The following is a 22,357-nucleotide window of genomic DNA, read 5'->3' as shown; positions in this document are numbered from 1 at the left end:
TTCTCATTTTTACTCCTACCTGGGAACACTAATGGAGGAAAACCCCAGAGCTCCTGTAGTTCATTAATGTATTCATTTGTACTGCCATTCTCTTGTATTTCTCCAGTTTGGCGTTTAGGGATTTTAGCTTTGGAACGGGTCATAATATTTTTATGGATTATGTGCCTGGTGCTGAGAGTTAACATTTTCATTCATCTTAACAATGTGAAGTCTGTTTTAATTTCAATCAGGGAAAACCCCTACTTTTGTCATCTTTTCTTTCTGTCTAAGCCGTCTTGTTCTCTACTTCTAGGTCGTATGCAGGTGCTCAAATCCACTTGACACATCAGTGAAGGAGAAAATATCAATGTTTTGCCATGTTGAGCCTGAACAAGTGAGTAGAAATTCCCTTCTCTAATAAGTTGTTTTTTGCTTTTAATTGTTCTAAAGCCTTTTGATGAGTTTCATGAGGCTTGTGTTACTTTCTAATTAGAGATAGTGGGCTGTTCCAGAAGAACCCATCGCCATCGGCTCTGATTTGCCATTCCCTGCCTCTCCTGGTTCCCCAAACACACTTGTGTCCCTCCTGCCTCTTCTCTGTGCCTTGTTGTACTTTGTACTCCAGCCAGGTGGAGTATCTTTCAGTTCCGCTAGTACCCCCCACTCTCCCTGTGATGGTACTTTTGCACTGGCTAATTTCTGTTAAGAACCCATGTCCCCCTCTTCCTGTTGGCTTGGCAGTCTCCTACTCACTCTCATCCTTCAGGTTCTAGCGAAAACAGTGTTGTTTGAGAAGCTTTAACTGCCAAACCTCCTGGCCCTTGGCCTTCAGGGTCAACTGCGTCCTTCTCTGGGCTTCTGTGTGGTGTCTCACCTGTGCTGCCGGTGGGCCCATCTTTCTGGTATGTGTGTGTGTGCGTGCGCGTGTGCACGTGTGTGTGTACATGTGTGGTGTGTATCTCCCTTCACAGACTCTGAGCTTCTGGAGGGCAAGGGCCACCTCATTCAACTTGATGTTTCTGGTGCCTGGTGTCTAGGGTGGTGTTGGCTGTCACAGAGATCTTAGTGTTTTTGTTGCTGTACCTATGATGCAGGAAATCCAAAATATGGAACCTGTAATGTATCTAAGTGTGGTGCTTAGTATGGAAATTCCACTGGTGACACATTGAGCATGTAGCTTTGGCCAGGTTTTAGATATTTCTGTCCTAGCAAGTGAAGGAAATTTAATTCTGTAGCAGAATAGGTTGTCATTAAAATTGCTCAATTTTTTTTTTCTTTTTAATTGAGACGGAGTCTAACTCGTGTCACCCAGGCTGGAGTGCAGTGGCGTGATCTTTTGGCTCACTGTGACCTCCACCTCCCAGGTTCAAGCGATTCTCCTACCTCAGCTTCCTGAGTAGTTTGGATTACAGTGTGCTACCACTCCCCGCTAATTTTCGTATTTTTAGTAGAGATGGCGTTTCATTATGTTGGCCAGGTTGGTCTCAAACTCCTGACCTCAGGCGATCCACTTGCCTCAGCCTCCCAAAGTGCTGGGATTACAGGTGTGAGCCACTGCGCCCAGCCTTAAAATTATTCACTATTAAAAATGTAACAAGTATTTCCATATTTAAGTTTAAGTTAAAAATTTTTTGCTTTTTTTTTTTTTTTGAGGTGGATTTTTCACTCTTTCATCTAGGCTGGAGTGAAGTGGCGCAATCTCAGCTCACTGGAACCTCTACCCCCTGGGTTCAAGTGATTCTCCTGCCTCAGCCTCCAGAGTAGCTGGGATTATAGGCACCTGCCACCATGCCCAGCTAATTTTTGTATTTTCAGTAGAGATGGTGTTTCGCCATGTTGGCCAATTTGGTCTAGAACTCTTGACCTCAAGTAATCCACCTGTCTCGGCTTCCCAAAGGGCTAGGATTACAGCTGTGAGCCACCACGCCCGGCCTTGCCTTTTTTTTTTTAATAGACGAGGTCTTGCTGTGTCACCCTGGCTAGAGTGCAGTGGTGCTGTCATAGCTCACTGCAGCCTGGACTTAAACAGCCCTCTTGCCTCAGCCTCCTGAGTAGCTCATACCTTAGGCGGAAGCCACCATGTTCAGGTATTTTAGTTTTTGTAGAGATGAGGTCTTGCTATGTTGCCCATGCTGGTCTTGAACTCTTTGGGCTCAGGCAGCCTTCTTGCTTCAGCTTTCCAAAATGTTGAGATTACAGGCGTGAGCCACCATGCCCAGCCTTGCTTATTCTTTTAATTGGAATGTTTATCTTACTGAATTGACTTGATATAGTCTGAATACAACTCTTTTATCAGGTATGTGATTTGCACATACTTTCCCCATATCTGTGCCTTGTCTTTTCATTTTCTTTTCTTTTTTTTTTTTTTTGAGATGGAGTGTTGCTCTTGCCCAGACTGGAGTGCAGTGGCATGATCTCTGCTCACTGCAACCTCTGCCTCCTGTGTTCAAGCGATTCTTCTGCCTCAGCCTCCCGGGTAGCTGGGACTACAGGCATGTGCCACCACGCCTGGCTAAGTTTTGTATTTTTAGTAAAGATGGGGTTTTGCCAAGTTGGCCAGGCTGGTTGCGAACTCCTGACCTCAGGTGATCTGCCTGCCTCGGCCTCCCAAAGTGCTGGGATTACAGGTGTGAGCCACCACACCTGGCCTTCATTTTCTTAATAGTGTCTTTTAGAGCACACTTTTAAATTTCAGTGAAGTCCAATCTGTTCTTTTCTTTCATGGATTGTGCTTTCACTGTCGTATCTAAGAACTGCTTGCTTAACCAAGGTCATGAAGATTTTCTTGTAAAAGTTAATTTTAGGTCTTACAGGATCCATTCTAGCTTAACTTTTGTGAGTAGTGTGAGGTAAGGGTTGAAATTTTTACATGTGGATATCTACTTGTCTCAGCCCCATTTGTTGAAAAGACTATCCTTGGATACTATTCTATACTTTTTAAAAATAAAGGTACATTATAGATTTACTAATCTTTATAAAGTTGTTTAGATTTATTTATAGCTATTCATAATTTTCATTACCGTGAACTTTTAAAAATTACGTTTTCTGATTAGATATGGCCCATGTATAGGAGACCCTGCTGACCTCTGTCCATTCATCTATGGCCTAGCAACCTTACTAAAATTCTGTTAGTACTGATTGTTTACCTGTAAATTCTTTTGGTTTTTATGGATAAGCAGTGATATTGTATGCATTATTCAGTGGCAACCGCTTCTTGTTTTCTGGTTCATTTTTTTTTCTTATCTAATGATAATTTGCTAATATCTTCAGTACATCATTGAATAGAAGTATTGAAAGTGACCATTCTGGCCTTGTTCTGGACTCTAAATAGTAAGCATTAATATTAAACCATGTGATGTTTACTGTGGGTTTTTTATATTGCCAAATTTTCCCTAATCTTAATTTACCAATAATTTTTATTATGAATTTGATTTTGAATTTTTATCAAGTCTACAGCTACTGAGGGAATTTTTTTTTCCTTAATCAATTTTCTATTCATGTGGTGAATTCCACTGTTAAATTTCCTAATGCAGTAGTTCTCAAACTTGACTGCACACTGGAATTGCTTCGGGAGCTTTAAAAGTACTGATGCCTGCCTTCTACCCTGAGAGATCCTAATTCAAGTGGGTCTACGGGGCAGCATGGGCTTTTGACCTTTTATAAGCTCTGAATGATTCCAGTATGCAGCTGAGTTTGAGAACCACTGTTCCTAGTTAAACCATTCATGAGTTCGTGGACATGATTTTTTTAAACTACATTTGTGGTTTGGATCATGAATTTTTTTATTTTTAGACAGGTTCTGGCTCTGTTGCCCAGGCTGGAGTACAGTGATGTGATCTTGACTCACTGTAACCTCCGACTCCCAGGCTCAAGTGATCCTCCCACCTCAGCCTCCCGAGTAGCTGAGACCATGGGCACATGCCACCACACCCAGCTAATTTTTTGGGTGTTTTTTTCAGGCTGGAGTGCAGTAGCACAATCTCAACTCACTACAACTTCAAACTCCCAGGCTCAAGCGATTCTCCCATCTCAGCTACCCCCAAGTAGCTGAGACTACAGGCACATGCCACCATGCCTGGCTAAATTTTGTATTTTTTGTAGAGACAGTGTTTTATCACGTTGCCCAGTCTGGTCTCGAACTCCTGAGCTCGAGCAGTCCTCCTGCCGTGGCCTCCCAAAGTACTAGGATTACAAACGTAAGCCACCTTGCCCAGCCATGAATTTTTTTTAAAGGACTTTTGCATCCATGTTCATAATAGATGGGCCACTAATTTTCTGTTCTATTCTTGAGTCTGTTTTAGTAATTTATCTTTATCTAGAAAATTGTCCTTTTTTCTGTTTTCAGAAAATATTTTTACAAGGTCACATAGCTAGTAGGAGGCTAGAAGCCTGGTGAGTTTTTGCTTTTATTTAATAACTTGCTTTTTTCTGAACAGGTGATCTGCGTCCACGATGTCTCATCCATCTACCGAGTCCCCTTGTTGTTAGAGGAGCAAGGGGTTGTAGATTATTTTCTTCGAAGACTTGACCTTCCTATTGAGAGGCAGCCAAGAAAAATGCTGATGAAATGGAAAGAGATGGCTGACAGGTTTGCCTGCAATGAGGAGCTGGGAGCGCTAGCCTCCTTTACTTTTTTGTAGGGCTGGTGAAGCCAACTCTAGCCCTAGCACTTTTGCACTTTTGCCATCCATGCATTAGAAGGGCCTTTGTAGTAAGACATGTTCAGAAAGGATCTTAACTGTCACGTAGCTGTGGCACAGATGAGGAGATACTGATAGGGCCAGGCCAGGTGCTGGGCCTCCAGACACTGAGTTCGGGTTATGTCTTAACACGCTTGTCCCTTACCACAGTGCAAACAGGCGTTCCCGTGGCAGTGGGTGAGTGTGCATACCCGAAGCCCACACGAATGGCTGACAGTGGCTGGAGCACTCCTGGGTACCACCCCAGAGATCTGAGCTGTGTTTGGGAATGTGTGTCTCACCCCACACCAGAAAGGGATCACATCAGGAAGGGGATGTGTTGCTGCCTACTCCACTACATCCTTTTAAGGCTCGGTGGTGCTGTCACATCCCTTCAGAGATCTTCACTTTGTGTCTTAGAGCAATGGGCAGGCCTTATCTTAGTTGCAAGATCAATATGACGGCCTAGAAGCATTTGGAGAGGGCGTACTCATTCCATTGCTCTGTGAGAATCGTTTTTCATTTCCACATTTTTCCTGCAGTCTTTGTCTGCTTACATGTAGCTACCAGAATGGCACAGTTTTATCATCTTTTTTCATAAAACATTATAAGCATTTTGTTCTGTTACTATATTTTACAATGAAAACTTTTAATGAGTGGGGACTTTTCTGTTTTGTGAATGTCCCATAATTTGATACTTGCTTTCATCCCATTAATTCTTGTGAATTGTCTGTTTATGTCTGTTAATTTTTTTGGCCTTTGGTTGAAAAAAACTTTTGTAGGCAAATTTGTGTGAGATACTGAAACTGTCTTTTTATAAGTTTCAAAAAAAAAAAATCTTTCTTTACAAAGCCTGCCATGTTGATCTGAAAATTACTTCCTCTTTACTGGTCTGTACACAGAACTCAGGTAATAGCCATTCCTGTTATATTCTTCCCAGATGTGTTTTTGTTGTTTGTTTTTGTGGGGGTTTTTGAGGCAGGGTCTCACACTGTTGTCCAGGCTGTAGTGCAGTGGTGCGGTCAGCTCACTGTAACCTCCAACTCCTGGGCTCAAGATCACCCCGCCTCAGCCTTTCAAAGTGCTGAGATTATAGGATTATGGGCGTGAGCTCACTCCTGGCCAGACATGTTTTTTTTCCTCTTAAAATAGCTATTTTGGTCTCATGATGGCGTGTACCTTCTGAGTAACTGGATGTTTCTTGACGTTTGTTTGATAGATATGATCGCTTGCTAGAGACCTGCTCTATTGCCCTTGTGGGCAAATACACGAAATTCTCAGACTCCTATGCCTCTGTCATTAAGGCTCTGGAGCATTCTGCACTGGCCATCAACCACAAATTGGAAATCAAGGTAAGGAGGGTGGCACAGGTACAACCGACAGATGAGCAGGAAGCAGTCTGTAGTCTCATAGGTGCCGCATCATATCTGCTTTCTGTTTTTGGAGCTTGGAATTACTTTTTAGGGATTAAAAAGATTTGTGGTTGCTTCCTGGCTTCGAGAAGACAGTAGAGCATTTTCAGGAATTAATGAAGGGGAGAGATGGCTAGAGGAGAGGGTGAGAGAGACTTGAGTTCTTGGCTATGACTATCAGGTAACCAAATTAAATGCCCTGTGGAAATGGGGGCCGCTGGTGGACCACAGGCATGCTGCACAGTTGATAGCTGGAGGCTCTTGGAGACTTTGTTGGCATGTGGGCTGCCTTTCCTAACCTGTGCTCATCACTTATTGCAGAGTGGGAATGACAGTATTGACCTCATAGAGCTGTGAGGTTTTTCTGGGTTGCAGGGCGGGCACTCAGTAAATGGTAGTTACTGTGTTCTGGTCTGTGCCATGGCGGGCAGCAGCTGAGCTGGTGGAATGGTGGGGCATGGCCCTACTTATCTATGGGTGGCAGTAGAGTGTCATAGTTAAGAGCATGGATGCTGTGGCTGGGCGTGTTGGCTCATGCCTGTAATCCCAGCACTTTGGGAGGCCAAGGTGGGCAGATCACGAGGTGAGGAGATTGAGACTGTTCTGGCTAACACGGTGAAACCCCGTCTCTACTCAAAATATAAAACAGCCAGGCGTGCTGGCGTGTGCCTGTATTCCTAGCTACTTGGGAGACTGAGGCAGGAGAATTGCTTGAACCCGGGAGGTGGAGGTTGCAGTGAGCCGAGATTGCATCACTGCACTCCAGCCTCGGTGACAGAGTGAGATTCCGTCTCAAAAAAAAAAAAAAAGCATAGATGCTTGAGCCAGGTGACCAGGACTAGATTCTGGCACTGTCATCTACAAGCGGTGAGACCTAGACAACTTACTTAACCCTCTTTGTGCCTCAGTTTCCACATCTTTAAAAAGGGATGGTGATGGTGCCTTCCTTCTAGGGCTGTTGTAAGAAGTTCATGAATACAAAGTGCTGAGATTTATGCCTGGCATATGGTAAGCGCTATGTCAGCTGTCCTTGAAAACCCTCCCTTCTGCCTGTCCTCTTTATTCCTTTTCTTCCCAGCCCATCAGCTGGAGCTTTTCAGGAGGAGATGAAGGTCAGAGGTAAAGTTGGATCTCAGTGCTGAGGTTGTAAACCGGACCCCATGTAGCTGTCCCCACATTGGGGTTTGCTTTCTACTTCCCAGGTGTTTCTCAGCATGAGAATTTAGTTTGCTTTGTGCTGCTGGACAGGTTCCTGCAGAATGACCTGTTGTACGTGTTTTTTTTTTTTTTTTTTGAGACGGAGTCTCGCTCTGTCGCCCAGGCTGGAGTGCAGTGGCCGGATCTCAGCTCACTGCAAGCTCTGCCTCCCGGGTTCACGCCATTCTCCTGCCTCAGCCTCCCAAGTAGCTGGGACTACAGGCGCCCGCCACCTTGCCCGGCTAGTTTTTTGTATTTTTTAGTAGAGACGGGGTTTCACCGTGTTAGCCAGGATGGTCTCGATCTCCTGACCACCCGTCTCAATCCACCCGTCTCGGCCTCCCAAAGTGCTGGGATTACAGGCTTGAGCCACCACGCCCAGCCAACCTGTTGTACATGTTTTAAGAATTTAAATCTCATTATACAGCCCTGACTTCTTATTTGCTAGTTCTTTCCATCATTCATTTATTTAATTCACTTGGAGTTAGTCTGTGGCTGCCATGTGTTTGTTAGGTGGCAGAGGATGAGAGATGGATGAAAAGGCAACAGTCTCTGCTTTTAAGGAATACTGAGTCTCTTAGGTAGGAAGGAGCACATAGGAGAGGCTGAACCTGCCGTGGCAGACACATGAGGAAGGCAGACTTCTTCCTCATGGACGGACACCAGGTCGGGTTGGGTAGGATGGAGAAGGCTTGGAAGGGGCATTCCTGTTAGAATAGATAGAGCACGTCCGAGGGCTTGGAGATGTGGAGCCGTTGGAAACCCTGTGGATGGAAATTGTGAATTGGAGGCTATCTGGAGACAGGCTGGTGTGAGGGCTTGCCCACAGTTCCATGAACTGCAGGGTTTAGGTAGGAGAGTGTAGAAAAATGGTGAACACCCTAATTTAAAAAGTGGGCACAACATTTGAACAGACACTTCCAAAAAAAGGTGTAGGTGATATACACGAAAAGGTGCTCAACACCTCTAGTTGTCAGGGAAATCCATGCACATGAAGTCGCATACCCACTAGAGCGGCTGAGTGTTAGAGAGGCTGTGGAGCTCTTACCTTGCTGCCGGGAGTATAAAATGGCACCACCACACTAGAAAACAGTCTGTAGTTTCTTATCAAGGTAGACATGTGATCCAGTAAGTCCATTCCCAGATACTCACTTGAGAGACTTGAAAACATACCCACAGAAAAAGATTTTTATTCAAATGGACAAATTATTCTTAATAGCTGAAATCTCAGAACAACCCAAATATTTATAGCCTGTCAATGGATAAATTTGTAATGGTTTATTTATAAGTAGAAAACCACTCAGCAATGAAAGGGAACAAACCAAGCTGAACACAGTGGCTCAAGCCCATAATCCCAACACTTTGGGAGGCTCTGCTGTGGGAGGATCGCCTAAGGCCTGTAGTTTGAGAGCAGCCTGGTCAACATAGCAAGACCTCCATCTCTGCAAAAAAAAAAAAAAAAGTTAAAAAAGAAAAGGAACAAACTAATGATAAACACAGCAACATGGATGAACTTCAGAAACACTAAGCAAAAGAAGCCAGACACAAAAGGTTATATACTATTTGGCTCCATTTATATGAGGTTCTGTAAGAGGCAAAATGAATCTGTGATGATAGAAATTAGATCTGAGGTTGTTTGGGGTAGGAGGTAAGAGGGGAGACATTCTGGGGAGATGGTAACTTACGTTTTGTTTTGTTTTGTTTGAGACGGAGTCTCACTCTGTCACCCAGGCTGGAGTGCAGTGGCATGATCCCAGTTCACTGCAACCTCTGCCTTCTGGGTTCAAGCAATTCTCCTGCCTCAGCCTCCTGGGTAGCTGGGACTACAGGTGCGCGCCACCACACCCAGCTATTTTTTTTTTTTTTTTTTTGTATTTTTAGTAGAGATGGGGTTTCACCGTGTTTGCCAGGCTAGTCTCAAACTCTTGACCTCAAGTGATCCACCCGCCTCGGCCTTCCAAAGTGCTGGGATTATAGGTGTGAGCCACCACGCCTGGCTCATTCTATGTCTTGGTTGCAGTGGTGGTCACACCTTCATGTGTATGTTTGACAAAACTCTTCAAAGTATGCACTTAAAATGCTTGTATTTTATTGTATGTGAATTATGCTTCAATATGGTAGAAAGAAAAAGAAAAAACCCACAAAAGCTGGGCAGAAGATAGGCTGAGGAGGGTGTCATTGAACAGAAAGCCCTCTAGAGTCTGCTGCAGAGGCTTAGCTGAGACCAGATCCTGAATAGAGTAGAGTGCGGAGAGAGAGAGATTTGGGAATTTAATGATTTTGAAGGAAACTCTTGTATTTTAAAATCTCATATTTAAAAAACTTTCAAGTTATTAAATGTATTAAGGTGATCACTTTAAAGCCAGAATTAAGGAAGACAGAACTTTGATAAAATGATAATATTATTTAAAAATTAAGAAAGCACAGCTTCGAGTCACGAGCCTGCTTTTCTCGCCTGTCTGAATACCGTCCAGTACATAGATTCTATGGACTTGGAGCCCATCACCTCGCAAGAAGACCCCGTGCGCTACCATGAAGCTTGGCAGAAGCTCTGTAGTGCTCAGTGAGTAGAGTTCACTGCCTTGGGTGTCCGGGGTTCTTTTAATTTGTTTTAATGAAAAAGTCCTCTGTTTTCATGTGCTAATGGTAGGTAATTGACTTGTTAAAATATTTTTTAATTATTGGAAAGACTACCTGCTGTCTGATTTAATCCTTTAAAAATGCAGTTTGTCATTATCATTGGATCTGAAAAGCTGTTTTGATTTTGATATTGTTTGCCATATGCATCTATTGCTGAGGCTTATTTAACGATTTTTCATCCAGAACATTTGATGAGTACCCATCAGTAGAATCTCATAAATTGTTTTGGCAGCTGTTATTTATAATAGTAAAAACATTAGCAAGAGTTTCTGGTTCACCAGAACAGTTGAATATTATGGAGGTGTACACCTTCTTCTGAGTGTCTTGGTCAGTATGGCATATGGAGCTGATGAAGAAAGGCCCGCTTCGTAGGGGAGCATTTTAAGCCAAGAGGTAAAATAAATTGTTTATATTAATATATGTATTTAAAATTATGGGCTGGGTACAGTGGCTTATGCCTGTAATCCCAAAACTTTGGGAGGCCGAGGCGGGAGGATTGCTTGAGCCCAAGAGTTTAAGACCAGCCCAGGCAACATAGGGAGACCCTGTTTCTACAACAAAAACAACAAAACCAGCTGGGTGTGTTGGCACATGCCTGTGGTCCCAACTCCTTGGGAGATCGAAGCTGCAGTGAGCTGTGATCACACCACTGCACTCCAGCCTGGGTAACAGTGTGAGACCCTATCTCAAGAAAAAATAATTGTGGACAACTGAGTACCAAAGATAGTACAGGAGCAGTATTGCAGTTATGTGTACTATCTTTTTCCCTTGCAATAAGCATGTTCTTATGTTACAAGAAAAGTCCATAGTTTTGTATGCAGTTTCTAAGTTCATAGTATTTACATACAATTCATTGTCCTAATAGCACAATGTATGGGGTTAATTCATGGCTTCAGTGTCTTGGTAATGGCCCCTTAGGTGGTTATTGCAAGCTGGACTGGTAGAAAAGGGGAGTTGCCTTTGTGGTTTGTTCTTTTGTGCAGTGGAGTGCTGGTTCCAGGAGGATTTGGTGTTCGAGGAACCGAAGGAAAAATCCAAGCAATTGCCTGGGCTCGAAATCAGAAAAAGCCTTTTTTGGGTAAGGAGCTCTGCAGTGCAGTCTTCACTTAGAGTAGGAAAGAGTGGGGAATGGTGCCACATGGGAGCTGATGAACAAAGTGGGGGGATTACTGAAACGTGCTGTCTTTGTGGATAGGAGCCCAAGTAGAAGCCTTCATGTTTCTCTTTGGAGACAAATTCAGTCTTTTAAAATGGAAAGCTTATTTATGCTTATGAGCTTACATGTAGATGTTGTGGAATTTTGAGAGAATGAATTGTGAATTCCTGTCCATTTAATGAACCCAGCTGTTTGCAGCACACGTGATGTTGAGTTTTACATCCGTTCACTTGGCACAACAGCTGACTGTAATTGGACAAAATGATTTTGGATGCCTCCTGGTGCTGTACATTTTAGTAATTTTCAACTTGAACAACTGTAAATAAAAAGGGTAAGAAAACTTGAATTTTAAAGTACTGAGGCTAGGCATGGTGGTTCACACCTGTAAACCCAACACTTGCGGAGGCTGAGGCAGGAGGATTGCTGGATCCCAGAAATTTGAGACTGTAGTGAGCCAAGATCGCTCCACTGCACTCCAGACTGGGCAACAGCAAGACCCTGTCTGGGAAAAAAAATGTACTGAATAGAATATCACTTACTTCTAAAATCAGATGACTTTGCAAATCTAGAATTTTCATCTACTTTACATGCAGTTTTTGAAATCTAATACAAGTAAAGTGTAACAGCAGAGGGTACTTGTTCATAGCAGGAAGTTATGAGTTTGCGATTATACTTCTCCGAATAAAGGACACAGAGGGCATTGCAGAGACTGCTGGGAAAAGTAGGAGCTGTCTTTTCAATGGAGCTTTGTTTGTTTTCCCCCCGACTGCAAGGTGTGTGCCTAGGAATGCAGTTGGCAGTAGTTGAATTCTCAAGAAATGTGCTGGGATGGCGAGGTAAGTGTGCATTAAGACACTCATTCAATTCCCACTTGTGTATTTCTGGAGGATATGAGGCCTGTTGCTGCCTAGGTGATCAGGAGCTTTGGAGAAGGGCAGGCCTGGGTTCCCAGCTCCTCATGGTGTGCTGTAAGGGAGCTGCTTTGCCTCTGGAGGAATAGCATGGCTCCTCCACGCAGGAAGGAGGGAGCACAGCCAGACTCCCTCCTTTGCCTTCTGTCCCTGTGTTCATATTCTTGAGATTCTGTCACTTTGATCACCGTGGCCACCATCCTGAAGCTGGTGCCTGGTGAGAAGTCGTCGTCCAAAGTGAGGCTTGGGCAGTCATTATGAGAACCTGGGCTCTGGAGCTATTGAACCTGGGCTCAGATTCCAACCTTATCACTTATGGATGATTTTAAGCAAATTACTTAGCTTTTATGGGTCTCTGTTTTTTCTGTAAAATGGGAGTAATAATGGTACGCACATCACATGATTAAGGGAGATAATGTATGTAAATAGTCTCTAGCAGTGCCTGGAAAATAGGGAAATGCTCAGATAATATCAGCTCTTCGCCTAGCTGTGTATTACTACGTGACAGACCTCCCTAAAACTCAGTGGCTCCCAACAGCAGTGACTTCTCAACTCAGTATTCTATGGTTTGGCTCAGTGCATGGGTTTTGGCTGCACGTGGTGTAGTATCTGAGATCGCACACTCCTGCCTTCCTTTCAGCTGTGAGCTCAGCCCAGCAGGGACGTCAGGATGCTCCCTCCACCTAGTGGGTCATCATTCATTAATCCAGCCCAAACTTCCTCACACAGGGCGGGCAGCTGGCTTCCAAAATGACAGGCCTACTGTGCAGGCACTTATCAGGCCTGCTGATACCACGTTGGCCAAAACAAGTCATGTGGCCAAGCCCCGACTCAGCGGGGAGGGGAATACACATGGGTGTGAAGACTGAGCATGCTGCGTTGGGGCCACCCATGGACTAGTCCATCACAGCCCATTTATTCTCTATAGCCCACCCGACAAATACTAGATTTTCAGAAAGACCTTGTAAATTCTGTGGAAAATAAACAAAGTAACCTGAAGGAATGTAAAAGCAGTTTGACTTTATAAAGTACAAGTGACTCTGGTGGCCAGCATATGGTTTAGGGCTGGGTTTCATTCACCCTTTCCCTGAGAGGCTGCTTCACAGTGACCTGGGAGTGTGGCCCAGTTTGGTAGACGGCATGCCCTTGAGTGCTGGCTTCTGAGTCCTGGGAGGCACTGTCTTACCACCCGCCACCCCAGAGCTGCCTTTCTGGGCTCCCTGGATCCTTCACAGCCGCAGACCTCTGCCTCTCACTTAGGTTCCCAAATGGATAGGTGCCTTGGTGATGAGCTCACATTTCAGTTGAGACTGGACCCTGGTTCAGGCCAGAACAGTGCCCAGCATTCACATAGTAAAAGGAACTTGGTCCTTTGCTTTTTGGTCTTTAGTGGTTTTACTTTGGTTAGATGGTAAGTTCAATGAAGGATAGAAAGGTTGAGTTGAAATCAGTTAATTTCTGACTGAGCTATTGAGTGAAACAGTTGAGTTGGGCATTGTATTAGCTGCTGAAGATGAAAGAAGTATAGAAGAAATAGTACTTGTTCATCTTGGAGAGACAAAGTCTGAAACATTAAGACAATATAAAAACTTGGCTGGGCATAGTGGCTCAGGCCTGTAATCCCAGCACTTTGGGAGGCTGAGGTGGGTTGATCACTTGAGGCCAGGAGTTTGAGACCAGCCTGGCCAACATGGAGAAACCCCATCTTTACTAAAAATACAAAAATTAACCAGGTGTGGTGGTGTGCGCCTGTAGTCCCAGCTACTTGGGAGGCCAAGACATGAGAATCACTTGAATTCCGGAGGTGTAGGTTGCAGTGAGCCAAGATTGTGCCACTGCACTCCATCCTGGGTGACACAACGAGACTGTGTCTTAAAACACAAGCAAACAATATAAGAACTGTCACAGGCCGGGCGTGGTGGCTCATGCCTGTAATCCCAGCATTTTGGGAAGCCGAGGCAGGCAGATCACCTGAGGTCGGGAGTTCGAGACCAGCCTGACCAACACGGAGAAACCCTGTCTCTACTAAAAATATAAAATTAACTGAGCGTGGTGGCACATGCCTGTAATCCCAGCTACTCGGGAGGCCGAGACAGGAGAATTGCTTGAACCCGGGAGGCAGAGGTTTCGGTAAGCTTAGATCATACCATTGCACTCCAGCCTGGGCAACAAGCATGAAATTCTGTCTAAAAAAAAAAAAAAAAAAAAAAAAAAACTGGCATAAAGATGCAGTATCTAATTAAAAATTACTAGGTTATGCCATTAGTTTTGATTTCCCCATTTTGTACTGATTGACTTTCCAGAAAGAGTTATACTTAATGGAAAAAAAATCAGCTGTATGTGGGTTGAGTATTTTATGTATTAAAAATGCTATTTATTGCCGGTCTGGTGGCTTGCACCTGTAATCCCAGTACTTTGGGAGGCCAACACAGGAGGATTGCTTGAGCCCAGCTGTTTGAGACTAGCCTGGGCAATATAGCCTTTGTCTCTCCAAAACACGAAAAAACATCAGCTGGATGTGGTAGTGTGCCCCTGTAGTTTGACCTTCTTGGGAGGCTGAGGCCGGCGGATTGCATGAACCTGGGAGTTCAAGGCTGCAGTGAGCTCTGATGGCACCACTGCCCTCCAGCCTGGACAACAGTGAGATCTCGTATGGGGATGAGGCCAGGGGGATGCTGTCTTCAGTATTTATTATAATCAATGATCTTAAACTGAGGAGGGAAGTTGTGTTTAGAGCTTAGCAATGAAACTATTAATCACTTTTGTTTGTAACTGTTTTCATAAGTATTTTGGTATTTCAGATGCCAATTCTACAGAGTTTGACCCTACGACCAGTCATCCCGTGGTGAGTCAAGTGTTTGAACCTCCACAGGGCTTAGAAGGGTGTGGAAGGGGCGTTTATGAACGTGATTGATGATTAGAGACAGGAAGTGAGACCGCTTGAGTCCCTCCCAAAGAACCCTGAGATAGGAAAAAGTTTTCGTTTTCATTATGTAATTCCTCCCTAATCTTTCCAATTGACCACAGCAAGTTTTTAAGACAGATACCAGCCCAGGAAACTGGAGGGGATTCCTGATTGAAATTATTCTCCATCCCTACTCCCCTCAACTCCCAGAACACGGTGTAGATGCTAATACAAGAGCCTGCATGTGTGGTTACTGTGTGCTAACCGCTGCTCTCACTGCTTTCATATGTCTGTTACATATTAATTCATGGGATTCCCAGCCACAGTCCTGGGAGAACTGCTGGGATGGAGCACTGGTTGGCTTAACCGTATCCAAAGCTCTTCCAGGCTGATGTACCTTGTGTTAGATTTCATGCCGAAGGCGTGTGGCATTCTCAGCCTGCTGTACTGTTACGCACGTGGAGAAGGGATGATGCCTTTATTCACCTTTGAATTCCCAGACCAGGGTGACAGGGATGTAAAGGGAAGGGCACTTATTTACGTTTTTCAGCATTCAACAAATGTGGATGCGTACTATGTGCTGGGACTGCCCTTGTCACCGAGGACACCGTGCTAAATGAGATGGACAAGGTTCTTGATCTCACGGCACTTAGATAGCATCACTGTGTGTTTGTTGACCTGAAATTGAACTTTGCAGATACTAAGGCCTCAGGAGTGGACCAGCAGATGTTTTGCAGCATGGGGCTTTGGGGTCGGGAAGAGCAGGGCACAGAGATCCTGGAGGTCAGAAGGTGCCTGGGAATGCTGGGCTGAGAGGTGGACTGGGCCATCAGTGTATGGCCCACCCGGTCCTCAGATGCTTGCTAAGCTGCAGGGTGCTAACTCTGCATCACTTGCCTTTGAGCAGTCATTGGGCTAGCTGGGACGATGACAGACATGTTAGGACACATCTAGTCTGTGTCTGTGCTACTGTATCAGTCTTTCTGAGGATGTGATGTTTACTGTCCACAGTGCTGGGGCGGGACTAGCCCGAGGAGGGGCTGCTGCGGTCCTGTCTGCAGATCAGGAGGACAGGCTGAAGGACAGAGCCTCCACCCAACCGAGGTTACAAATGCCAACTGGGAGGCATTTTCTCCTGTGACAAAATGTCTCATAAGGAAAGCCTGGAGAATTAGAGCCTACTCATAAGCCTTTGCCACCCACGCAGCCAGGGAGGTTTCTCTCTAGCGGAAGCAGAGTTCTGTAGTTGGTGTCTGTTTTCTGAACATCTCCAGGTCGTAGACATGCCAGAACACAACCCAGGGCAGATGGGCGGAACCATGAGGCTGGGCAAGAGGAGAACCCTGTTCCAGACCAAGAACTCAGTCATGAGTAAGAGCTGCCTCGCGCTGGCCCAGCCTTTGGCTCTGCGCGCCCAGGACTTGTCTTAGGGTGGTGCCGTGGCTTCGAGGAGCAGGCTGGCTTTTTTTTGTTTCGTTCTTGCTTTTGAAGTTCTTTCTTTCCTCTCTTATTCATACCCTTTTAGGATGCACTGTAATAGCCATAGAAGCAGTGTGGGTCTTAGAAACGCCACTGGCAGTGCAGTCAGACTCCTAGGCACGGGCACCTCAACACAGTGAGGCAGTGAGGTTACATTCATCCTTATTGGTTACTTTCCTATTAAGACCAGCCATATAAATTGCTGATGTTTGGCAATTTTTGTCACACAAAAATGGCAATTTCATATGATTCAGCCTAAGTAGATTCTGTTGTAATAATGCCGTTTCATGCATCCTGATTTGCTTTCCAAGGCAGTTTTCCAGCAGCAAAGTGCCCATGCTTTACACTCACGTGCTTCAAGATGGTGGTGAGAGTCTTGTTTCTGTTATGGCTTTCTTTAGTGTTGTCAGAAAGAGTCAAAAGCCCAAGAATTAGTGTAAACTGTGCTGTTAAGAGCAGGTGACCTTAGCAGATTCATAGAAATAACCCTCAAAAGACTTGGCTGTGTAGATGATGAAAAGTAAAGCGGAAGGAGGATGTCTTTGTGAATGCATCATCCTGTGAGATAAAATTCTCTACATCCAGCCCGTTTGTTTTGCCAGGGAAACTCTATGGAGACGCAGACTACCTGGAAGAGAGGCACCGCCACCGATTTGAGGTGAGGATTCCAGCTTGCTCCTGGTACTCTGGAAAGATTGTGAGCTGAGAGACCAGCAGAATTATTGTTCATGCCTCAACAGGTGAATCCAGTCTGGAAAAAGTGTTTGGAAGAACAAGGCTTGAAGTTTGTTGGCCAAGATGTCGAAGGAGAGAGAATGGAAATTGTGGAGTTAGAAGGTGATTATTCGGGCAGTTTTATTTAATGGAAAACTTAGTAAAGTTTTCTTGGCATATGGGAAAATATAAAAATACTATCTTGTTGCTCCTGACCTGACAGAATTAGGAAGCAGCACTGTCTCGTGAGGGAAGGGGTCTTGATAAACATGGGGTCTGGACCCTGGAAAGTTCTTTCTGGTACATGGCCTTACTCAGGGAACCATTTAACTTCTGGCTGCCGTTTCTCCTTCTCCAAAATGCTTGGAGTTGGTACTAAAGCCGCTTCAGCCCTCTCCTGAACCGCAAGACTCAGTCTACAGAAGTCCCGGGAGCCAGGGTCTGCGATGGGACTCTGGACAGGAGGCCTTCAGCCAGGAGGGGACAGCACAAGCAGTGCTGGAGAAAGGGTGTCAGATCACTCATGCTTTGAGGTTACCTTTACCTAGATTGAAATGAGAAAGTCATTTTCAGATTATTTTAGGGCCTATGGAAACATGAAACATTTAAGCAGATTTTGTTCTTTTGCAGTTTGTGCATAACCTTCACAATGAAGCTGTTTCTTTTGAGTCTGTTTCAGATCATCCCTTTTTTGTTGGTGTTCAGTACCACCCTGAGTTCCTGTCCAGACCTATCAAGCCCTCCCCACCATACTTTGGCCTCCTCCTGGCCTCTGTGGGGCGGCTCTCGCATTACCTCCAGAAAGGCTGCAGGCTCTCACCCAGGTAGGTGCACTCTTTGCTTCAGTAATCCATTCGTCTTCTCTAGTCCTTTAGGTGGTAGCTGATTCATTACAGCAAAATGTCACAGTCGGTCATAAAAAAAAAAGCCACAGGTGCCTGGGGCGAAAGTTTCCTCTCCTTTCCCGGAGCTTTCTCACAGTGCTTCCCTGGCGTGTTGGCCAGGTCCCCTTTCTGCAGCATCTGAGCTCTCGTGGTACTGACCAGATCACACTTGGCGTAGGACCCTCTGGCCCATGTTAAGGGGAACTAGTTTTTCCCGGGAAGTAAGCCACAACCCGGGTAGGTTTATGTCCCATTGCCACCTTTATCCAGAACCAGTACTCAGAGTTGGTGGTAGGGTGTGTGACTGAATGTATATCTTTTGTATCCAGAAGAAGGAAATCCTCCTGTACTTTCATACTAAATATATTACGTAGCAAACAGTCTTTCTGATTCCTGCCATGTGCAGTCAAGTGTCCCTGTAGGAACTATGGCTATAAAAACAGGGACGTAAAGTGAGTTTTTGGTGGGAGATGATGCATAAACCATCTGAATTCTACAGGGACACCTACAGTGACAGAAGTGGAAGCAGCTCCCCTGACTCTGAAATCACCGAACTGAAGTTTCCATCAATAAATCATGACTGATCTTGTAGTGTAAGTGGTATTTTAAAGTTTTACTTTTTAAAAAAAAGACGGTGATGGCACACTGCAATTGCAAGAATATCGTGGTAGTTTAGGGCTGAAAATTTTTATCTGTCAGGAATGAAAGTGGTGAGGTCTTGAATATAATCCATAGGTTGAGAGAGAAAAGAAAGAAAGGAGTGCGGTCAGTGCGGGTATCAAATGGGCAGTCCTTCCTCCACATTGGCGTGCACCTCCCAGTCCTGCCCTGGGGATGACAGCTTGGGGAGCACGGTTACTGGGCAGTTGTCTCAATACTGATTACTACATTCTGGTGCCAGTCTGACCAGTTCTGGGGCCGGGGGTGGGGAGGGTCTGAATTCTTAGGCCCTATTGTTTGACGTAGCTAAAAATTTGGAGATTTTGAAGGAAGAGACAGATATGACAGTGTGGCACTTGTCATTTCTGCAGAGCCTCAGGTTTTTATCAGGAAGTACTTTAAAACTGACACTGCTTAGAGAACAGTTTTTTGTTGATTGCTGCTTATTCTGGAATTCCTTCAAAGTTGGAACAATTGCCAAACAGACGTCAAATGTTTGTCTGTTAAGTGACAGGACTTGTAGGTTCATAAAGTGCAGTAACTGTGGGCACTGCCACGAAACGTAAATGTCCTTTAAGATAACTGTGGGCCGTGTTGGCAGAAGTACGTGTTCTGCTGGTGAGGTATCAAATGAGGAAGTGTCAGTCGGGAATCTGGGGTCTGGAAGGAGAACCAGGGGTATGGGTGTGGCCCCACTGCTCCTGCCCTAAGGCCTGGGCAGGGGGACCTCCCTGAATCCTGCACACAGTGTGTTCATCACCAGTGGGTCTCTGGTGCTGGGTCCGTGCCGGTCTGACCTGCTGATCACGGCTGTTTCCCTCCTGCCTTGGTTGGTTGACCCCTGTCCTGGGATAGCCTAAATAGGTGGTGGGTAGCATGAGAAGTTAGTGTCAGGAGGAGAGCCTGTGTGCTAGGTAAGCGTTGGAACACAGATGGACTCATGAACCCCCTGACCAGCGAGTTTGCTATAGGCTGTTTCACAGTCTAGGGAGCTGGTATAACAAGAATTGTTACCAGTAAAGGAGGCGGATATTTGGTCAGTTATATGGAATTCTGACTGCCTCGCCAGTGGAGAATTGCCCATTAGCGACACTGTGATGAGGTGCTGTGGAGAAAGAATGCTTGCATTGGGTGGTTGTAGAAGTCGATGTGTGAGGTCTTGAAGATGTGATTCTGTAGGAATTATAAATTTAGTGTCTAATTATTCCTGTTAGGCTCCTTCTACTGCTCTGCCATGAAAAACAGGCTTCGTTTCACATGGCAGCTGACTACAAATTCTAACTTTTCTACTTTAATGTACATCATATAATTCCCACTTTTTTTTTTTTTCTTTTAAACAGGGATGATTCTTCAGGAGACCCTTCAGACTTGGGTAGAGTTTACAGCTTTGACTTTACACTCGGCTTTGGACACTTTCTTTAAATTATGTTTTTATTAAGATTATTTTATTATGCGGAAAGGTATTTGGGAAACTTGTCACTTGCATGTCCCATCATGTGTACTGGCTCCTCTGTGGTGTCTGCCTGTTGCGTGACACTCTCCTTGCAGTTCTTGAGTTGCGGCAGACATCAGGATGGGAAGTGATGGTGGGTGGGGCTGCAGAGTGCCCCATCGGTCACCTGGTTTCTCAACTACCTCGCGTCATTGCAGATGCTAGCGCGTTGCCTGTCGCTTTCCCCTGGATGCCTAGACCGTTATAAAGTGTGCCACGTGGACTTACTGAGCATGGAGAGAGGATTTTAGCTAGGATTTGGACACTTGGTGCTGGGAACCTCAGGGTGTTGCTTGCCACTAAGCCATGAAACCAGAGACAAAATCTCTGTACTGCCCTGAGTTGGGGGGATTCTCAGTGCCAACTGTGGCTGGTCCTCATCATCCAAAGGGACGGTCAGTTTGGTGTCACATGAAACACCAAGATGTCTGTCTCTGAAGCGTGATTTTAAAATCCCCATGCCTGTGGCTGCGCTTCCTGTTGCTAGGGCTGGGAAACACTCCTTGCATCAAGGGGTCACTTACAGAACAGAGTCTTTTGGGGAAACTTCCTCTAAAACCCTCTCACATATAGACAGCTTTGACTCGAGGGTACATTTTTCTTCCAGGATGGTGTTACTGCAGTTGAAAGGGCAATATGAAGTTATTTTCTTAATGTGACCTAACGATAGGCACAGCTGTGTGCTACTATATTCTGGCCGGACTCAATGTGTACTCTAACTTAAGAAATAAATAAATAATGCAGAACAAGAGACATGCTTTGCTTCTTATTCTGTTTATGTCATTGGCCAGATGGGAAGCGTCTGAGCACAGTGCTGGTGTGCCTGTGTGCGGTCACCTGAATTGTCGGTGCCAGGTGCTCCTGCAGGTGAGCAGCCTTGAGTCAGCAGACGACCTGAGAATTTGTTTAAAAACTAAGAAATGAGGCTTTCTTTTTAATAGGAACCAGAATTTTTCATAAAGCTTCAAATACGGGTTCTCAGCATGTAGAGTGAGATGAAAAGGTGCATGGGTGCTGTTTATGCTGCTTCATGACTGAGAAAGAGGAGGGATAAGCATGGTTTAGGAAGGTGGTTGTCTCCTCTGCCAGGCACTGGATGTAGGTACCCCATATACACAGCCAGTGAGCCGTGGGCCAGACTGTCTCCACCAGCAGAACTGCTTGTTATGGTACTTTGAATGAGGCTGATCAAGCATAATTCTAACCTCTTCTCCCACCTGGTGGTACCAGGAGATAGTCTTCATTTTAAATTTTATTTATGTTTTTGAGTCAGGGTCCAATCTGTTGCCCAGGCTGGAGTGCAGTGGCACAAGCACAGCTTGCTGCAGACCTCCTGGGCTCTTAAGATCCTCCCGCCTCAGCCTCCCAAGTAGCTGGGACTACAGGTTCACGTCACCATGCCCAGCTAATTAAATTTTTTATATATAGAGAGAGACAGGGTCTCGCTGTATTGGCCAGGCTGGTCTTGAACTCCTGGCCTCAGGGCGATCCTCCCACAGTGCAGGGATTTGAGGCATGAGCCACTGCACCTGGTCACTAGCCTTTTTTTTTTTTTTTTTGAGATGGAGTCTCGCTCTGTTGCCTGGGCTGGAGTTCAGTGGCGTGATCTCTGCTCACTGCAACGTCCACCTCCCAGGTTCAAGTGATTCTACTTGCCTCAGCCTCCCAAGTAACTGGGATTACAGTTGCCTGCCACCATGCCCGTCTAATTTTTTTGGATTTTTAGTAGAGATGGGGTTTCACTATGTTGGCCAGGCTGGTCTCGAACTCCTGTCGTGATCTGCTCGTCTCGGCCTCCCAAAGTGCTGGGATTACAGGTGTGAGCCACCGCGCCTGGCCCTTTTTTTTTAAAAAAAACATTCCCCAAACTGAGGGTCTAACATGCCGATTGGTGACGTCAAGGCTCCCCACAATGGTTGGGTGTGCGGGTGGCATGAAAAAGCCTCCCAGTAATTATGTTCCTGCCCCTACGTTTAAGATCACTTTGACTGATCAGTTGTCAAGCGCTGGCCACAGATGTAAGGTTTCTGAGAAAAGATCCCAAATGACTCTCCAGGGCTTGCAAAGCCCAGGCAGCCCTGCCAGCCTGGCTGTGGCAGACAGGATAGGGCTGAAGCTGGATTTACAGGAGGGCAACCTATGCCCAGTATCTACTGACCCGTCCCCGGAGGAGGAAAGCTGGTCACATTCCTCATTCCTTTTTTAATGTGACCTAACAATAGGCACAGCTATGTGTAACTTCCCTTCAG

At 45.3% G+C, this 22,357-nt stretch overlaps 1 protein-coding gene across 2 annotated transcripts in view; it reads left to right on the top strand.

Annotated features, from left to right (window-relative positions):
* The window catches only part of CTPS1 (CTP synthase 1), a 32,559-nt gene extending 11,698 nt beyond the window's left edge, over positions 1-20,861 (top strand). The window contains exons 7-19 of one of the 2 annotated variants that reach the window (XM_023221283.3): positions 293-373; positions 4,416-4,567; positions 5,878-6,010; positions 9,742-9,830; positions 10,891-10,985; positions 11,837-11,899; positions 14,776-14,819; positions 16,154-16,250; positions 16,961-17,016; positions 17,099-17,195; positions 17,752-17,896; positions 18,456-18,549; positions 19,957-20,861. In XM_023221283.3, coding sequence (XP_023077051.1) covers positions 293-373; positions 4,416-4,567; positions 5,878-6,010; positions 9,742-9,830; positions 10,891-10,985; positions 11,837-11,899; positions 14,776-14,819; positions 16,154-16,250; positions 16,961-17,016; positions 17,099-17,195; positions 17,752-17,896; positions 18,456-18,540 — 1,137 coding nt within the window. In that variant the 3' untranslated portion in view covers positions 18,541-18,549; positions 19,957-20,861. The remainder of the gene's footprint in view (positions 1-292; positions 374-4,415; positions 4,568-5,877; positions 6,011-9,741; positions 9,831-10,890; positions 10,986-11,836; positions 11,900-14,775; positions 14,820-16,153; positions 16,251-16,960; positions 17,017-17,098; positions 17,196-17,751; positions 17,897-18,455; positions 18,550-19,956) is intronic. The other variant, XM_023221284.3, reaches the window with a different exon arrangement.
* Positions 20,862-22,357: the final 1,496 nt, after the last annotated feature.

Source organism: Piliocolobus tephrosceles, chromosome 1 (assembly GCF_002776525.5).
Source record: "Piliocolobus tephrosceles isolate RC106 chromosome 1, ASM277652v3, whole genome shotgun sequence".
NCBI lineage: Eukaryota > Metazoa > Chordata > Mammalia > Primates > Cercopithecidae > Piliocolobus > Piliocolobus tephrosceles.
The sequence above is the reverse complement of the archived record's forward strand: the minus strand, read 5'-3'. Positions and strand labels throughout refer to the sequence as shown.